The sequence below is a fragment of the Scyliorhinus canicula genome, chromosome 14, assembly GCF_902713615.1.
Source record: "Scyliorhinus canicula chromosome 14, sScyCan1.1, whole genome shotgun sequence".
Classification (NCBI taxonomy): domain Eukaryota; kingdom Metazoa; phylum Chordata; class Chondrichthyes; order Carcharhiniformes; family Scyliorhinidae; genus Scyliorhinus; species Scyliorhinus canicula.
This window is the reverse complement of record NC_052159.1, coordinates 93,785,323-93,805,013: the sequence shown is the minus strand read 5'-3', so window position 1 is coordinate 93,805,013 and position 19,691 is coordinate 93,785,323. Positions and strand designations below refer to the sequence as shown.

At 43.9% G+C, this 19,691-nt stretch overlaps 1 protein-coding gene across 1 annotated transcript; it reads left to right on the top strand.

Moving 5' to 3' along the window:
- The first annotated feature begins 250 nt into the window (after window positions 1–250).
- LOC119977252 (probable G-protein coupled receptor 83) lies at window positions 251–18,533 on the top strand. The gene is made up of 4 exons (XM_038817969.1): window positions 251–1,735; window positions 2,956–3,081; window positions 8,664–8,797; window positions 15,560–18,533. Exons 1-4 carry the CDS (start codon window positions 1,268–1,270, stop codon window positions 16,182–16,184), a joined length of 1,353 nt encoding a protein of 450 aa, XP_038673897.1. The 5' UTR covers window positions 251–1,267; the 3' UTR covers window positions 16,185–18,533.
- Window positions 18,534–19,691: the final 1,158 nt, after the last annotated feature.

The window sequence follows — 19,691 nt, the reverse complement described above, 5'->3', positions numbered from 1 at the left end:
TTTCCAACACCAGAAAGTTTCACCTTCATCCAACAGGTTCCATTGGAGGAGCGTGTATGAGGGCCAAAGGGACCCAAAATCATTTCCTCCATTTCTTTTCAGCAGCAAACAAGGTAAGAGAAAATGGTGGTCGCGCAGGTCAGCTGGCGTAGGCTGTGAAGGTCGGCTGGCGTGGGTCGCAAAGGTCGACTGTCGTGGGTCATGAAGGTTGGCCAGCATGGGTCGTGAAGGTCGGTGGGGTTGGCTCCCAAAGGTTGGCCGGTTGGTAAAAATGGGTCCCCGGAAAAAAAGTTTGAAAAACACTGGTCTAATATCCTACAATATCCGTGTTCAGAATTGTAACAGCTAATCCTCAAAAAAATTATACTTTTTCGACTGCTGAGTGTCAGGATACCCCATCCACCGCCCACCCAGACTAGGAGCCAAAGCAAATGATAGATTTACGGGTGTCTTGTCATGTCTATTAGTTTCAATAAGCCTGCTTCTGCTGCAACCTGAAATGTACGAAGAAGTCTTGAGAAGGAGCTGGATTCCCTCTTGCACTCAGTCCCACGCAGACAGACCGAAATACATTTGTGAACAACAGGGAGCGCTTGTGTGTGGAAGGCAACCATAAGGAGCAGAGTTTTATAATTAGTCTTTCCAAATCTGGAGCAAGTCGACAACCACTAAAACAGAGAATTCAATCTGTGATCAATGTCATTGATGGGATGGATAGACAACAACAACAAATCCTTGATAAATGTGATGTGGTGTTTCGCTGTTTAAAAAGTTACTGCCCTGTTCGTTTCCAGTTTGGGATTGTAAAACCCCTGCTTGCTCCTTCCATTTTTGCAATCATTGTATTTTTGTTTTGGTCCGTAACCCAAAGTGAAAGAGGAGAAAAGTGAAATCACTGAATGGGGAAAGATGAAGATTGTCACACCTATTACCCATTTGAAAGCCAGGGATGAAACATACCGAGTGCATTGAAGAGGAAAAGAAAGCACCGAGTGTTGTTATGCCGGTCCTCACCTTCTTTGCTGATGGAGACGTCAGCGGATTCAAGCAGCCCGCAGCATCAATTGGCTGCAAGTGCGTGTCACCATGTGCGTGGGTTGCAGCCTTTCATATAAAACTAACTGCAACCACACAGCCTGGTAGCTGCAAAATCTCCCACCTCGGCACTGCCAGCACACTCAGCGACCAAAACCCAGAATAACACCACAAAGATTGAACACATCTTCAGCACCCCTGCAAGTTCCGCGCCGCTGAACGAGTGATTTGAATGATTGGCAATTTTCCTGCATCCCAGCAACTTTGCCCACAGCAGCAAAGTGAGCGGCATTTTGACCCGTTTAACACACGAGGGAGTTTTGGAATCATGACCCGTTACAGGTGGCCCTCTCTACCCTATTTAGCCAAGGTTTTTCAAAGATCATATAACTCCAGCCTCCCCGAGTTACCCAAACTGACTAACAGATCGACTTTCTTTCCCTGGGGTAACTTTACTGTGGACGACTGGGAGAGCTTTATGGACTCGGCAAAGTACGAGGCGGAATCCCAAAATGCAACCGTCAAAGCTTTGCTTATTGTGGCGTACTCGGTTATTATAGTCATCTCTTTGTTTGGAAATATCCTGGTGTGCCAGCTCGTAATAAAGAACAAGCGGATGCATTCTGCCACCAGCCTGTTCATTGTTAATCTCGCCGTAGCGGACATCATGATCACTCTGCTTAACACTCCCTTTACACTGGTAAGACTTGAATTATTTATTCAGGGTGGTAAACTTTTCAAACTTTATTCCTTGTATTCTTCATGTGTACTGAAAACATTTCACCAAATCGGGAATGCAATGACGTGCATTTTTATAGCGCCTCAGAGTAAAATATCAACACGACACTGCACAGGAGCGTTATCAGACAAAAAATGATACCCAGACATATCAAGAGACATTAGTTGACCCTAAGGTCGTCTAACTATCATGATTATACACTGCCATGGAAACAGTAGTAATTGAGGACAATAAACAGAATAATGACGTGCCATGGATTTTCTTATACTGAGATACGAGATACCCAGTCTGTGCAGTTGTCTATTATTCACCAGTTTACTTCAACACAAAGGGCCCAAGCCACATGCAAACACCCCTTATAACACCAGGTATTGGCAACGTTCTAAAATGTCCACTTATGTTCCTTACAGTATCTGAGGGTATACCCAGCCCAATTGCATGTACATCTTGTGAAATTCAATTGTTTTGTCCACCCAAGTTTGGACGTTTGCGGCTTTCGAAATTCACTTAAAACATTGAAGAGTTTAATAGGAACCTTTGGAAATTACTGTTTGTAACAGTCAGTCCTGGAACCTTTGGACTACCTGAATAAAGCTTTAACTGTGCTTCTTGAACAAGTTATTTAAAACATTTTGTACGTAACAAGCACATGCGGACAAGGCTAGTCTTCCATTTTTAAGCGATTTAAACTTTTCGACTTGATTGTGGCAAATTGACATGTTAATGAACAGCATGTGTAAATACAACTGGGCAACACATAGTAAATGCACTCAGTTTAACGTACAACATTGTCCCAAAATAGCTTCTAAATTGTGGTGATTCTGTTTTGCACAGGCATGGCAGCACATCTTTCAAGTTATCCTGCAAGTATCATTGCTATAACTTTTCAGCTGTATTGACAAAATAAAGGGCACAATTAAACAACCATTAACACAATACTAGGGCAGTTAATGAAACAATTCATTAGTCAAGAGTATTTTTCCAACAGTAATTTAGATAAAAGGATTGATGAATTTTAACTCTTTGCAGTTAAGGGGTACATTTTGTTCCCTGGTTATGTATGTGATTGCTCACAGGACAGCACATTTTAACACAATTACAGCAAACAGACATAAACGATTTATGCATTTATTATATATGAAGCATTGTATGAATAATCTTCTGGTATTTGTGATTGACAGGTTCGGTTTGTTAACAGCACTTGGGTTTTCGGGCAGCTCATGTGCCACATCAGCCGCTTTGCTCAGTACTGTTCTTTGCACGTCTCCACTCTCACCTTGACAGCCATCGCCCTAGACAGGCATCAGGTAACTCATCAAATATGTATGAGGACACATGACAGTGAACTATAATTCCCCCAATAAATGCTTAAAAAGTCGGTTGGTCTTTGAGAAAGAATGTGCTGTTTTCATGGTTATTCAGTCGATATTAAAGCCGACCTTCCTTAACAAACACCAGAATCACAGAAAATACAGTACAGAAGAGGTCCTTGCCCATCGGTCTGCATCAACACATGAAAAACACCTGACCTACCTACCTAATCCCATTTTCCAGCACTTGGCCCATAGTCTTGAATGTTATGACATGACAAGTGCTAAAGGATGTGAGGCAACTCGCCTCTACCACCCTCCCAGGCAGTGAATTGCAGACCGTCACCACCCTCTGGGTAAAACTGTTTTTCCCCCCACCCCCCCCTGAAGCTTCTGCTCCTCACCTTGAACTTGTATTCCCTTTCAAAGAAAGGGAACAACTGCTTCCTATCCACTTGTCCATGGCCCTCATAATCTTGTGCACCTCGATCAGGTCACCCCTCCATCTTCTCAGCTCAAGGAAAATAACCCAATCCTATCCAACCTCTCTTCATAACTTAAAATGTTCCACCCAGGCAACATCCTGGTGAATCTTCTCTGCACCCCCTCCAGTGAAATCACATCCTTCCTATAATGTGGTGACCAGAGCTACACACAGTACTCCAGCTGTGGACTCACCATAGCTCTATACAATCCAACATGACTTCCCTGCTTTTGTAATCTATGCCTTGATTGATAAAGGCAAGTGTCCCATATGCCTTGTTCACCACCCTATTAACCTGCCCTTCCCGCATTCAGAGATCTATGGACAAACACACCAAGGTCCCTTTGTTCTTTGAAACTTTTCATTGTCATGCCATTCATTGAATACTTCCTTGACAAATTTCTCATTCCAAAGTGTATCAGCTCACACTTCAGGGTTAATTTCCATCTGATACTCATCTGTCCATTTGACCATCCTGTCTATATCTTCCTGTATCCCAAGACACTCAACCTCACTGTTAACCACCAAAACAATCTTTGTGTCATCTGCAATCTTCTGACCATATCCCCATATAGTCATCTATGTCATTTATATAAATGATGATTAATAGGGGATCTAGCACAGATCTCTGTGCGATGCCACTGGACACTGGCTTCCAGTATTAAAGCAGCCACCTGTCATCATCCTCTGTCTCCTACAACTAAACCAATTTTGAATCTACCTTATCAAATTGCCCTGTATCCCATGTACATAAGTCTCCCATGTGGGGCCTTTGTGGAAATCCACTTAACTACATTAATTGCACTGCCCTCATCTACACACCTAGTCACCTCCTCAAAAATATCAATCAAATTTCTTTGGCCTAACCTCCCTCCGACATGCTGACTATGCCTGATCAATCCTCGCCTCTCCAAGTGGAGGTAGATTCTCTCCTTCAGAATTTCCGCCAATAGTTTCTCTACCACTGATGTGAGACTCACTGGTCTGTAGTTCCTAGGCTTATCTCCGCAACACTTCTTAAATAGTGAATTTTCTCCAGATCTCTGGTACCACCCCCATGGCCGGAGTGGAATTAAAAATTTGGGACAGAGCCCCTGCAATCTCCTCTCTCACCTCCCAAAGCAATCTGGAATACAGTTCATCCAGACCTGCAGATTTATTCACTTTTAAGCCTGCCAACACCGCCAAACCCTTGTCACTCCCTATGTCTATTTGCTCAAGAACCTCACAGCCTCTTTCCTAACAAGGACCAAATGTTAACGTGGGCGAGTAAGATTTTCACATGTTAGCTTATGGTAAGTAAGTAAAGTCACCGTAGTCGCAGATGACCATAGGCTGCTTTCTCCTCTTTGAGGGGGCGAGGTGACTGGTGGTGATTTAACTTGAGGATCACCACACCTCAAGCAAGGGACAAAGTTGAGAAGGCGGGCCTTCATGAATAACCTCAATCTGTATAGGAATTGAACCTGCATCATGCACCAGCTGTCCAGCCAACTGAGCTAAACTGGCTTATGGTATAGAATTAATATTGTCCTATAATAAAGTTCTTTAACTTAGCCCCCTGCCCCAATTCAAGTGAGAAATATTTTAGTAAATGTTTGTTGAGGTCATTAAAATAAAACAAAGCTTGATCAAGTTCCAGATCAAACACCTTTTGGATAGTCAGCAGGATGAATCTGTAAACATTCTGGAAATAGTTGACTCAAGCAATTGGGGAAGTCAATAACTGGCGTATTTCATAACCATAATGAAGATGCAAAAATTAGTGACTCTCATGTTCAGAAATCTGTCCTTGGCCTGCTGTAATGTTCAGTGACGCCCAGCGCAAACTGCAGGAACAGCACGTCATCTTCCTATTAGGCGCGTTTCAGCCTTCCAGACTTAACATTGAGTTCAACAACTTCAGACTGTGAACTTGCTGCTCCAACTTCACCAACCCCCCCAAATTTATTTTCATTTCTTCCATCAATCTGCTTTTTCCCTCACTGTTGTCCCCCCTTGCCCCACCCACTCCACTTGGACCATCTGTTCCCTGTTCCTAGTTGTCCTTTGACACATTCCTTCCCTTTGTTCTGCCATTAACACTAATCTCTTAGTCAGGGCCGGTTTTAAGCCTATTTGACCAATTTCATCAAATTGGGCCCCGCACCTTAAGGGGGCCCTGCACCAGCGGCGACAGAGTTACCGTTTGAAGCCTTTTCTGTATTCTAAGAGGAACTATAGGGTAGTTTTTACTTTTGGGGAACGCACCGCATTACCGTCGACAAATCCTTCAGCCCTGCGCTGCCAAATCCTTCCGCCCAGGTAAGTAAGTTTCAAAATTTTAGTATATCAAGCATTTAATGTTTTTTTTTGGTTAAAGACGAGCATACTACACGAAATATAAACATACATAAATTTTTACTTTTGTAGAGTAGGGGCCCCGCCATCACTTTTCTAATTGGGCCCGCAATTCCTAGCACCGGCCCTGCTCTTAGTGTGCCACTATCAAAACACTTCTTAGTCATTATCACCCCTATTTACATCCCTTTTGTCTTTCTGTCCATGGCATTTTTGTCAATCTCCACCTATCGCTGGCCCTCCATCCAACCCACTGCTCCACGTTTCCCCCCCCCCACCCCCAACAGTATAAATCCGACCCCGTTTCCTGTTCTTTCCAGCTTTGACAAAGAGTCACCCAGGCTCAAAATGATAGCTCCATTCTCTCTCCACAGATGCTTTTAGAACTACTGAGATTGTCCAGTATATTTTGTTTTAATTTCCGATTCCAGCATCCACAGTAATTCACTTTTATGTACAAAAGTTAGTTCTGTATTGATTGATGCATAATGTAACCTGCAAGCGGACAAACTTCTAAAATCTCTATTTCCAGTCAATTCCCAAGATGCTATAATTTGAGCAACTTTTTCTGTTTTTGCAAATTGATGTCCAATTTAAAACAACAAAAATATTTACAAAAACCCGGTGTCAGGTCCAAACAAAGCAAAAAGGTATCCAATAGGGTGGCACGATGACACAGTGGTTAGCACTGCTGCCTCATGGTGCTGTGGACCCAGGTCAGTCCTGGCCCCGGGTCACTGTCTGTGTGGAGTTTGCACATTCTCCCCGAGACTGCGTGGGTCTCACCCCCACACCCTAAAGATGTGCAGCGTGGGTGGATTGGCCATGTTAAATAGTCCCTTCATGGGAATTTTTTCAAAAGGTGTCCAATCCCTTAGGGCATGAGGTCCCACATCGTCTGTGGTTGACATCACTTGCAGAAGAACACCTATGCAATTTCACATTAGAATCGGAGATGGGTAGCCCCAAACTATGACCAGAGATTAGGGCAGCATGGTAGCATAGTGGTTAGCACAGTTGCTTCACAGCTCCAGGGTCCCAGGTTTGATTCTTGAGTCTGCACGTTCTCTGCGTGGGTTTCCTCTGGGTGCTCCGGATTTCTCCCTCAGTCCATAGATGTGTAGGTTAAGTGGATTGGCCATGCTAAATTAACCTTATTGTCCAAAAAGGTTAGGTGGTTAGGTGGGGTTACTGGGTTACGGGGATAAAGGGGATAGGGTGAAGGCATGGGGCTTAAGTAGAGTGCTCTTTCCAAGGGCCAGTGCAGACCCGATGGGCTGAATGGCCTCCTTCTGCACTGTAAATTCTATGATTTTGTTTTCTTAAATAATAATAAATAAATTCATTCTAACATTTCAAGGAGTTTCCTAAAAATACCCCTTGATTGAATATAATTTATTCGGCATAGGATCTGAACTCCAGAGACCTCCTCCCACACAAGAAGAGGATTGATTGTGATTGAAACCCCGCATCTGTAGAACAATCACTTATTCTCACTGCAGCCCGATTCCCCGTTCTCCCTCTGCCTTTGTGAACCATTGAACGGTTTGCATTTAATTACCAAGCGAAAGGCAAAGGGAAGCGGTCAGTTTTTGCAACATTTTCATACTTGCAGAACTGAGACCTAAGTCAACGCCCACCGCCCAACAACCATCCCCGGGGCTGTTTATCTGCTCAGTGCTGAATGTTTAAATAAAAGCAAATAACTGGGGATGCTGGAATCTGAAACAAAAACAGAAAATACTGGACAATCTCAGCAGGTCTGACAGCATCTGTGGAGAGAGAAGGGAGCTAACGTTTCGAGTTTGGATGACTCTTTGTCAAATGAATATTCAGCACTGATGAACAGTTTCTTTTTTTAAATAGAAGCCAAGATCTCGGAATATTGCTGGATTCACTTGTATCATGTGTAGTTTCTAAAAAAAAACTTATTAGCTGTAAAATGTTCCATAATACAAACCAGCAGACATTGACAACAGTGTTGTTTACCGCTTGTTTAGGCGCATCACATTAAATTGTTCATTCATTCAACTGTTCCTGAATTCTCCGCTCCCTCCCCTTTTCTTTTGTTTGGGTCATTGTCTTTCTTCTTTTCTCTCGATATAATTTGGACATTAAGCAGTGTAAAATAAAGGCACAACAAATCATTTGATGAATCAGTAAGAGGCAACTTTCTGCGGCAGGTTCTTTTGATTGATGTCAGCAGATTTTTGTTTTGTTTTAAGACTGCAAACATAGCGATACAGCAAGAAATTATTTCAGACTGGCTGTGGTGTCGGCTTCACCTCTGCAGAGCCCTGCGCACGTGCAGCTACAGTAACACTTGACATTGAAATCCACTCAGGATATCTATTTTTCTCATGACGCAGAAAGTCCAGATTGTGGCAAATCCATTGGAAATTCCAGGGTGTGCTTTCCCCACCCCTCTTTCTCGGAGTCAGGTTGTGACCTGTAAATGATCTCACTTTGAAAAGGAAATTAAAGGTTCTGAATTATGACAACTGTTACAGTATCTATCCGGAAAACCCACCCGCACTATTCTCGTAGAGGAACTAATTTAACCAGTGCTGAAATCTCCAGAAGAATACTAGAGGGAGGAATTGTCGGCATAAATGTTTGTACTACTTGCTGTCAAAGTGAGATTAGAAACGGGTTGTAAGAGGTAAAGGGTGATTTTGGGGAAGTAGCCATATAACATAATATATTGCATATATCTTTTATTTATAATCAAAATTAATGATTCTCTCTTGTGCAGGTTATCATGCACCCTTTGAAGCCACGAGTGCCACCGGCAAAGGGTGTCCTTTATATCATCATCATCTGGATTATGGCCAGTTGTTTCTCTCTCCCACATGCTATCTATCAGAAGCTCTTCAAATTTGAATACAGGTAAATGTTCAGAGATTGATTAACTTGATAGACCTCCTCGTTTAGCTTCTATATGCGGAATTTGAATATTCTGTTTTATTTCACCCGTGTCTCAGTGGAAGCTTTAACACTGCACATAGAGACATGGCAAGTGTAGCATGCTGGGGAGGAACAGTAGACTTTGGATTTATGGGGCTGAATTTTGCCAGACCTCCAGAGATGGGCTGGAAGATGGGAGGTTTTTAAACTCACAACAGAGGTTTTTGTGAGGGAAGCCCAATGCCTTTACGTCACAATTGGATATTCAAAAAGGGGACCAGCATGGCAGGAGGACCTTGTGCTGAAATGTGGTGGAAGAATAATTCAGCCTGTTTAATAGGCGATTATCTACGAGTTTATCAGGGACTTAAATTTACAATGTGTGCAAGGGAACAACAGGGCTTCATATTCTCACCAAATTTAAGGAGACTGGATAAGTAGGAGGTCTGTGAGAGGCTCTGGAACTGACTGCAGCTATCTGCTATAGGCCTCATTCACTCAAACTTCGAGATCACTGGTGAGGAAGAGTATGATGTGGAGATGCCGGCGTTGGACTGGGGTGAGCACAGTAAGAAGTCTTACAACACCAGGTTAAAGTCCAACAGGTTTGTTTCAAACATGAGCTTTCGGAGCACTGCTCCTTCCTCCTTCCTGAGGAAGGAGCCGCGCTCCGAAAGCTCAGGTTTGAATCAAACCTGTTGGACTTTAACCTGGTGTTGTAAGACTTCTTACGAGGAAGAGTATGAGAGAGGAAGAGAACAAAATCTACAGGTATTGGGACAGCAGCAATTAGTGGGTCAAGCATGAGCTTCCAGAGACATGGAGCAGGAGTGTGCAGAGGGGTTTGTAATCAGTCACTTGTATAGGGATGTTACCCAGCAGAGAGGGCCTATTGTCAGAGGCTTAGCTTCCTGCAAGATGTCAGATTGGCAGTGTCCCTGAAGATGGTGGACGAAATTCTCCCATCGGGAGACTAAGTCCCGACGCCGGAGTGAAAACCGGAGTGTTTCACTCCGGCGTCGGAGGCCGCTCCCCGCCCCCTATTCTCCCACCCCCGAGGGGCTAGGAACGGCACCGCATCATTTACTTGGCGCCGCGTAAAAAGTGGCGCCGCGTAAATGACGTCACCTGCGCATGCACAGGTTGGCCGGCGCCAACCCTTGCATGCGCGGTTGCCGTCTCCCCGCGTCCGCCCCGCAAGAAATGTCGGATGGATCTTGCGGGGCGGCGGAGGAAAGGAGTTCCTCCTTCAGAGAGGCCGGCCCGCCGATCGGTGGCAGGCCACTCGGCCCATCCGGGCCGGAGTATCACCGCTCGCCCATTACAAACGGCGAGCGGCGGTTCTCCCAGCGGCCAGCCGTGAATCTCGGCGCGCCGTTTTGGGGGGGGGGGGTGGGAGAATCGTGTACGGGTGCCGGGACTTGTGCGGCGCCCCAGCGATTCTCCCGCCCGGCGTGGGAGGGGGGGGGGGGGGGGAGAATTCCACCCGGTATCCCTCCAGGGAGGTCATGATGGAGGAGAAGCTGAATCCTAAGGGAAGTGGCAGCGACTCAACACCTGATACACTGAAGGTCCCTATGGCACTAAATTGCTGTGGCTCAGGATCATTCTAGTGATACTCTAGAAATATGCCTGTGATTTCCCAGTCTGCAGCTTATTATTGCATCAAGATGGTCATCAATGTTAACTTCAAGAGGGCCAGCCAGTACCTAGGCTTTCATAATGATCACAAATTCAAGCTGAGAGAGCCATAGGGTTCGGAGAAATCACTGTACATCATTGTTAAATCATTGTTATAGGGGGTCATTGTCTGCATTCACACGACTATCAAGGCTCCCTTCAGATCAGACAGTCTTCAACAAGAGGAAGGGCTTCTATTCACTCAGTGTAGAACCAATTTGTAATCACTGCAAACACGTCCTTCAGGTGTGTGGAGAGTACCTGGGAAGCAGTGACATACTGAGGTTGTCCCAGGTGACAGGTCTTTTCAGAATCCCAAGTGATAAGGGCTACTCATTGGAGACATTGGCTACTGACACCTATAGAAACCCAAGCACTCAAGCAGAAGAGGTACAAATCTTACTTTGGGATAACTCGAATGACCATCAAGAAGGCCATATGCCTTCTGAAGATGTAGTTCAGATGCCTGAATCAATCTAGTGGAGTCTTTCAGTATGCCCCAGCAAGAGTCTCTGGTGTCATAATGGTGTACTGTGTTCTACAAAAGCTGGCACTACAGAGGGAACTGACCATCAATAATAAGGATATCCTGGAGTTCAATGCCTCTTCCGAGGATGAGGATATGGAGGAAGACCTTTTTCATTCAGGCGAGCGAACGTCGATTATTATCTTTATTCTTTCAACTCCGGGGGCTGGTGTAGTCTCGATGGGACGAATGGCCTCCTTCGGCACTGTAAATTCTATGATATAGGATCTGTAAGATGCTGACCGGGTGCTGAATGATGATGAACACCAAAGACTACAGGCAAGGCACTATGAGATATGCATAAGGCAGGCTTGCAACTCACTAATACAGACATGTTTCACAGGACCCTATTGACGGATCCATGCAATCCAATAAAGCTACAGGCTCTGGAGCCCTGTTGCTGTTGTCTTGGCAGCCCTTAACTTTTTCATGTGTCTATTAAGACATTAGACAGCAGCATGGGAAGAGCATTTTCTTCATGCAGTCTGTTCCTTCATATATCAGTCCTTGAGGGAGCCAGGATACTTTCAAAGGCCCAACAGCCCATGCCAATGGAAGGCTTCCTCTTATTTTGCAACATTCCACATTAAATACGAAGCTAGTCTCAGTAATGGTAGCCATAAAACTATCGTTGATTGTTGTAAAACCCAACCTGGTTGACTCATGCCCCTTCATGGAAGGAAATCTGCCGTCCTTACTTGGTATTGCTTAAAATGTGGATCTGAAATGGCCAGTAAGTCACTCAGTTTAACAGCAATTAGAGATGGAAAACAAAAGTCAATGACATTCACAACCCATGAAAGAAATTTTCAAAAATGAGCTGTAAGATAAGCAATGTGCACTGCATTCATTCTGGCAGATTGCATATGGCCATTTATCCACCTGTAGCATTGCCACTGGGTTGATTCAGTGGCTGCTAACCTTCTTGTTTTGGCTGATGGCTGGGATCCTCCACTGATTCCAGGGGAAGATGACATCCCTCATTGCTTGATCAGCTTGAAGGAGAACCTGCAGTGAGGCACCTTTGAACAATTGGTTCACCTTAGATTTTCCATCAACCATTCCTCCTGTTGCTTTCTTACTCTGAGCTTCAATATGTGCTGTCTTTGTGGGTCAGTTGAATTGACAGAGTACTAGAAATTCTTTAAATTTGATGTCAGCACTTCCAGTAGGGGATCTCATACCTACTGCAATACCGGAGAGGACAGCTTCTCTGTCTCAGGCAGTTCCTGCAATGTCTGAGAGGACAGCTTCTCTGTCTCAGGCAGTTCCTGCAATGTCTGAGAGGACAGCTTCTCTGTCTCAGGCAGTTGCTGCAATGTCTGAGAGGACAGCTTCTCTGTCTCAGGCAGTTCCTGCAATGTCTGAGTGGACAGCGTCTCTGTCTCAGACAGTTCCTGCAATGAGAGGACAGCTTCTCTGTCTCAGACAGTTCCTGCAATGTCTGAGTGGACAGCTTCTCTGTCTCAGGCAGTTCCTGCAATGAGAGGACAGCTTCTCTGTCTCAGGCAGTTGCTGCAATGTCTGAGAGGACAGCTTCTCTGTCTCAGGCAGTTCCTGCAATGTCTGAGAGGACAGCTTCTCTGTCTCAGGCAGTTCCTGCAATGTCTGAGTGGACAGCGTCTCTGTCTCAGACAGTTCCTGCAATGTCTGTGTGAACAGCTTCTCTGTCTCAGGCAGTTCCTGCAATGTCTGAGTGGACAGCTTCTCAATCACAGGCAGTTCCTGCAATGAGAGGACAGCGTCTCTGTCTCAGGCAGTTCCTGCAATGAGTGGACAGCTTCTCTGTCTCAGGCAGTTCCTGCAATGAGAAGACAGCGTCTCTGTCTCAGGCAGTTCCTGCAATGTCTGAGAGGACAGCTTCTCTGTCTCAGGCAGTTCCTGCAATGAGAGGACAGCGTCTCTGTCTCAGGCAGTTCCTGCAATGTCTGCGTGGACAGCTTCTCTGTCTCAGGCAGTTCCTGCAATGTCTGAGAGGACAGGTTCTCTGTCTCAGGCAGTTCCTGCAATGTCTGAGAGGACAGCTTCTCTGTCTCAGGCAGTTGCTGCAATGTCTGAGAGGACAGCTTCTCTGTCTCAGACAGTTCCTGCAATGCCTGAGTGGACAGCTTCTCTGTCTTAGGCAGTTCCTGCAATGTCTGTGTGGACAGCTTCTCTGTCTCGGGCAGTTGCTGCAATGTCTGAGAGGACAGCTTCTCTGTCTCAGGCAGTTCCTGCAATGTCTGAGAGGACAGCTTCTCTGTCTCAGACAGTTCCTGCAATGTCTGAGAGGACAGCGTCTCTGTCTCAGGCAGTTCCTGCAATGTCTGAGAGGACAGCTTCTCTGTCTCAGACAGTTCCTGCAATGTCTGAGTGGACAGCTTCTCTGTCTCAGGCAGTTCCTGCAATGTCTGAGAGGACAGCTTCTCTGTCTCAGGCAGTTCCTGCAATGAGAGGACAGCTTCTCTGTCTCAGGCAGTTCCTGCAATGAGAGGACAGCGTCTCTGTCTCAGGCAGTTCCTGCAATGTCTGCGTGGACAGCTTCTCTGTCTCAGGCAGTTCCTGCAATGTCTGAGAGGACAGCTTCTCTGTCTCAGGCAGTTCCTGCAATGTCTGAGAGGACAGCTTCTCTGTCTCAGGCAGTTCCTGCAATGTCTGAGAGGACAGCGTCTCTGTCTCAGGCAGTTCCTGCAATGTCTGAGAGGACAGCGTCTCTGTCTCAGGCAGTTCCTGCAATGTCTGAGAGGACAGCTTCTCTGTCTCAGGCAGTTCCTGCAATGTCTGAGAGGACAGCTTCTCTGTCTCAGGCAGTTCCTGCAATGAGAGGACAGCTTCTCTGTCTCAGACAGTTCCTGCAATGTCTGAGAGGACAGCTTCTCTGTCTCAGGCAGTTCCTGCAATGTCTGAGAGGACAGCGTCTCTGTCTCAGACAGTTCCTGCAATGTCTGAGAGGACAGCTTCTCTGTCTCAGGCAGTTCCTGCAATGTCTGAGAGGACAGCTTCTCTGTCTCAGGCAGTTCCTGCAATGTGTGGACAGCTTCTCTGTCTCAGGCAGTTTCTGCAATGAGAGGACAGCTTCTCTGTCTCAGGCAGTTCCTGCAATGTCTGAGTAGACAGCTTCTCTGTCTCAGGCAATCCCTGCAATGAGTGGACAGCTTCTCTGTCTCAGGCAGTTGCTGCAATGTCTGTGTGGACAGCTTCTCTGTCTCAGACAGTTCCTGCAATGTCTGAGAGGACAGCGTCTCTGTCTCAGGCAGTTCCTGCAATGTCTGAGAGGACAGCTTCTCTGTCTCAGACAATCCCTGCAATGAGAGGACAGCTTCTCTGTCTCAGACAGTTCCTGCAATGCCTGAGTGGACAGCGTCTCTGTCTCAGACAGTTCCTGCAATGAGAGGACAGCTTCTCTGTCTCAGGCAGTTCCTGTAATGTCTGAGAGGACAGCGTCTCTGTCTCAGGCAGCTCCTGCAATGTCTGAGAGGACAGCTTCTCTGTCTCAGGCAGTTCCTGCAATGTCTGAGAGGACAGCTTCTCTGTCTCAGGCAGTTCCTGCAATGTCTGAGAGGACAGCGTCTCTGTCTCGGGCAGTTAATTAGCTAGCTCTAATTGAATCACTGACTCCAGCACACATCTGACCCCTCTGCTAGGCTGGCAAACACCTTAGTATCAGAGATGAATTGTCATGATTAGTCAAAAAATATCATTATTGTTGTATCTTGCCACTGTCAAGACTAGAGTAGGAAAATGTGATAGACATTGCTCTCTTTTATCTAGCAGTTATTAGGTTTCTATGAACCAAAAGTTTAAATGCATTAGACTTTGCATTTTTGTAGTCCCCATTTTAAATAAGGCATTAAACCAAGGCCTTTTCTCTGATGATTGTAAAATACCCCACGGTACTATTTGAAGAAATGTTCATCCTGTGTCCTAGTAATACCATACATCTGCCAGCATAGTATAAAATGGATTATCTGATCATGTGCTGCTATTGGTGAAATCTTGTGGGCCACAAATTGACTGCTGTGTTTCCCCGCATGACAAGAATGACCGTAAAGTACTTCATTGGCTGTAAAGGTTTGAAGAATTACCTGATACTATATGAAATGCTAGATCTCTCCATTTTTATTTTATTCAGTGAATGGTTAACTTTAAAGTCTTCAAGAAGGTTCCAGAATTTATGCATATCCTCTGACAACTGTTCTTTTTAATGTTAATACTAAACATGCCCAACATGTACCATAGTAGTTCAGACATGGTGAATTACATTTTTGTGAATGTATATTTACAGTCAAATGAATTCATCCATTCAACTGAATTATCTTTGTCCACCAAAGACTGTTAGAACTACATGTATAAATTATCATTATAAGTTCTGCTCATAAGAGTTTGTCCACAAAATCAAACTCAGTACTAATAACCAAGTCATTCATTTCTGGTTATCATCGAAAATGGAATGAATAATGCAACAGAATATTCAAAACAGCACTAGAAGTTCTGCAATATTGACTTACTGTGGTGTTATAAAAACTTGATGACATTATGTCTTTTATTTTACATTACAGCAAAGAAATGATTCGGAGTTTGTGTGTCCCAAACTTCCCAGAGCCAGCAGACCTCTTCTGGAAGTATTTGGACTTGGCTACATTTATCATGTTGTATGTAGTTCCCCTTTTAATCATCACTGTCACATATACCACAGTTGCCAAGAAGTTGTGGCTTCGCAATGCAATTGGGGATGTGACAACAGAACAGTATTTTGCACACCGACGGAAAAAGAAAAAGACAATTAAAATGCTAATGCTAGTTGTGGTAGTATTTGCTGTCTGTTGGTTTCCTCTGAACTGTTATGTTGTCCTTATTTCGAGTCACATCATTCACACCAACAATGCTCTCTATTTTGCTTTCCACTGGTTTGCCATGAGCAGTACCTGCTATAACCCCTTTATCTATTGCTGGTTGAATGAAAGTTTTCGCTCAGAACTTAAATCTCTCTTGAAGATATTCAGAAAAGAACATGGAGTACAGGAACACATCCTCCCCTCCACAGCCCCTTCTTACAGGCTAGCCTGGCCTGAACAGAGTAACTTCAAGAGGGGACAAGAGCCTCAAAGTCTGCGCTCCAACAGCAACATCCAGTCAGGAAAGACAGATATTTCATCAGTTGAGCCAATAGTTGCTGCGAGCTAGAACAGAGTTCTGCCATTTCTTTTTTTAAATTTAGAGTACCCAATTTTTTTTCTAATTAAGGGACAATTTAGTGTGGCCAATTGACCTACCCTGCACATCTTTTCAGGTTGTAGGGGAGAGACCAACGTAGACATGGGGAGAATGTGGAAACTCCACATTGACAGTGACCCGGGGCTGGGATCGGACCAGGGTCCACGATGCCGTGAGGCAGCAGTGCTCAGCCATTTTCTAATATCATGTTCCATCAAATAGTAAAGGTTTGGATTTTACTGTTATAACTATGGCCAAAACTGTCAATTTTTGACATTGTTGTTTTTCCCAACTGATGGCAACTTCTGGTATCCACACATGCGTAGTTACACTTAAAAATCCCGATACTGCCGCCACCGATTCCCTGCCACTCCACAGGATGAACTTAAGAGTCCTCACAGGTGGAATTCACTGAATTGTGATGAAGCTCCGCTTTCTACACTATTGTTCTTGCTGTAAAAAACCCTTGAAAATTACACCATGTTGAATGAAATGTAACTGGGTTTTTAACAGCATGATTATGAATAGCCTGTCATAATAATAATAATAATCGCTTATTGTCACAAGTAGGCTTCAATGAAGTTACTGTGAAAAGCCCCGCGTCGCCACATTCCAGCGCCTGTTCGGGGAGGACTGTATGGGAATGGAACCCCCGCTGCTGGCCTTGTTCTGCATTACAAGCCAGATGTTTAGCCCACTGTAAACTAATTTTATATTTGAGGAATATTTAATTTATCCATTCCTTGGTAAAACATTCATAGATTTTTAAGATTTTTAAGTTGATGATATTTAGTTTCTATCTTTGATCCTTGCATATGTTTCTTGATTTTGCTTTTTGTTAAATTATAAAAAGTAAATGATAAAAACTTGGTATTCCCTGGTTGGCAGTCAGTAAAAATATTTCAATGTGATCGGCTGTTTAACGTGCTTGGTGACATCACTGCTACTGGATGCCAGCTCCCCTAAAGCTGACATCAAAATGAAATTAACATCAGCAAAAGAGTTCACCAAAGCTTTGTGTGAAGTTTCATCTGAGGTCAGTAGTGTGCCATTGACCACAAAATCTGGGCCACTGCTTTAGATTTAAAAAGCTGTTCCATCACAGTGCCATTGTACAGAACTTTTCACCTCACACTTGAGGATAGTATGTTTTATCTATTGTTATAAACAACAAAATAAATACATTAGTCCAAACATTCATAATCAATAATATAGAAATTAATTGGTTTCATTGGTCGGTTAGGACAATGACCTTCATTGAAAATTGTGTATACCAGTTGAAGACATTAATTGTTGTGATGCCTTTAATAATTTAACATGTTGCTGACATGTATGAAGCCTTCCCATTTAGTAAAGAATGGTAGGGCTGCTAAAACCTGTAGAACAGTCGGCATCTTAAAAATCAGTATATGAGTATTCAGAAGAATTAAACTGATTGATAGATGCGGGTTAAATATAATTTAAAACATTAAGCTGAAAGAGATCATAATTAAAAGTGGCTTCTAATAGAGCCTTGCCAGAGTAAAAGGTAGCGATGGTAAAGCATCTAAATTAAATTATTAATGATATGCAAGGTATTGTGCAGTCTGAAGTTTTGAATAGGTCATTCAGTATTATAGAATAGATGTTACAAAGTTCTGGTTTCATTGTAAATCCTCGAGTATCAGGAGCATGTATCAAGAATTCAGACACATATGTCAACAGGCCACACTGAATTTTCCATCGATTTATTTAAATGGTTTGAAAATTCAATGAGGCTGATTGACCTCTGTGCTTGGATTCCTGATTTGTGCTCTGATGCACAAAGTTTGAGCTGGAATTGCAAATTTGTAGAATCCACCCACGCAAGCTTCAGCAATGATATTTGACTCATTCTTGATTACTGAAGCCAAACTCCAAGAGGCTTACTCAATTTTTAAATGTATTATTAATGTATAATGCAAAATTCTTTGTGGATTTATCTCCCACAGCTATTTTATTAACTTATGAAACTGTAAATATCTGTTGTACCAGCTACACCTTTTGAAAAATATGTTCTGATCTCAGGCACGTAGCAAAGAAGGGTAAAAGCTATCAATCAATTACTGGGGTGTTTTTTGATTCACTGCTAATGGCAGTGGACACACATCCAAAGACCAATTATCAGCCAGTCTGGAAAATATGCAGGTCAGTATGATACCACCAACATCCCTAGATAATGTGAACAATCTTCAAAATTGTTGTCCCTAAATTATGTTTTAATGTGTTAATTAATTGTTTAAGTTTTCTCCTTGTTTTGCACTATGGCTCTTTAAGTACTATTAAAAAAATAAAAACATTAAACAATGTCTTCTGTTTAAGATATTGCTAATATTCAAACTGCTAAAATTGATATGGAATACAAACATCACTGAATATCGATTCATTCATAAGCAGCGTTGCTGTAGAAACAGCTGCGAATGTCCTCATTCATGCCTTTGTTATTTCTATATTTGACTATTCCAATGCTCACTCAGGTGGCCTCCCATCTTCCATATACCTAAAGTCATCTAAAACTCTGCTATCTGTGTCCGAACTTGCACTAAATCCGGATCATCCAACACCCTCATGCTCGTTGATCAACACTAGCTTCCAGTTAAGGAATGCTTCAATTTTTAAATTCTCATCGTCGTTTTCAAATCCGTCCATGGCTTCGCCCCCCCCTTTATTACTTTAACCATCCCCAGCCTTACAGCTGTCTATATCTGCACTTCACAAATCTCCTGTGCCACCCCAATTTCCTTCCAACTTTCCACCTTCTGAAAATGAAAAATGAAAATCGCTTATTGTCACGCGTAGGCTTCAATGAAGTTACTGTGAAAAGCCCCTAGTCGCCACATTCCGGCGCCTGTCCGGGGAGGCCGGTACGGGAATCAAACCGTGCTTCTGCAAGGCACAAGTCAGGAGTCTGATGGAATACCGTCCACTTGCTGGATGAACAGTAACAACAAAACTTGAGAAGCCTGACACCATCCAAGAAAAAGCAGCACACTTGATTGACACCTCATCCAGCATCTTAAACATTCACACAATTTATCCACCAGTGCATATGGGTGCAGTGTATACCATCTACCAGTGTATTTTGGCTGCACAGTGTATCAACTATCTGTTCATACTGACTGCAGTGTGTACCATCTAACAATGTATACAGGCTGCAGTGTGTGCCATCTACCAGTGCATATTGGCTGCAAATGTGTACCATCTGCCAGTGTATACTGGCTGCAGTGGGTACCACCTACCAGTGCATATTGGCTGCAAATGTGTACTATCTAACAGTTCATACTGGCTGCAGTGGGTACCATCTGTCAGTGCACATTGGCTGCAGTGGGTACCATCTACCAGTGCACATTAGCTGCAATGTGTACTATGTGCCAGTGCACACTGGCTGCAGTATGTGCCAGGTATCAGTGCACACTAGCTGCATGTGTAAACAATCTACCAGTGCACATTGGCTGTAGT

Coding starts and splice junctions, on each gene's coding strand:
- LOC119977252 (XM_038817969.1), top strand. CDS start 1,268: ATGATTGGCAATTTTCCTGCATCCCAGCAACTTTGCCCACAGCAGCAA. Junction 3,082..8,663: donor TCGCCCTAGACAGGCATCAG/GTAACTCATCAA, acceptor TCTCTTGTGCAG/GTTATCATGCACCCTTTGAA. Junction 8,798..15,559: donor CTCTTCAAATTTGAATACAG/GTAAATGTTCAG, acceptor TTTACATTACAG/CAAAGAAATGATTCGGAGTT.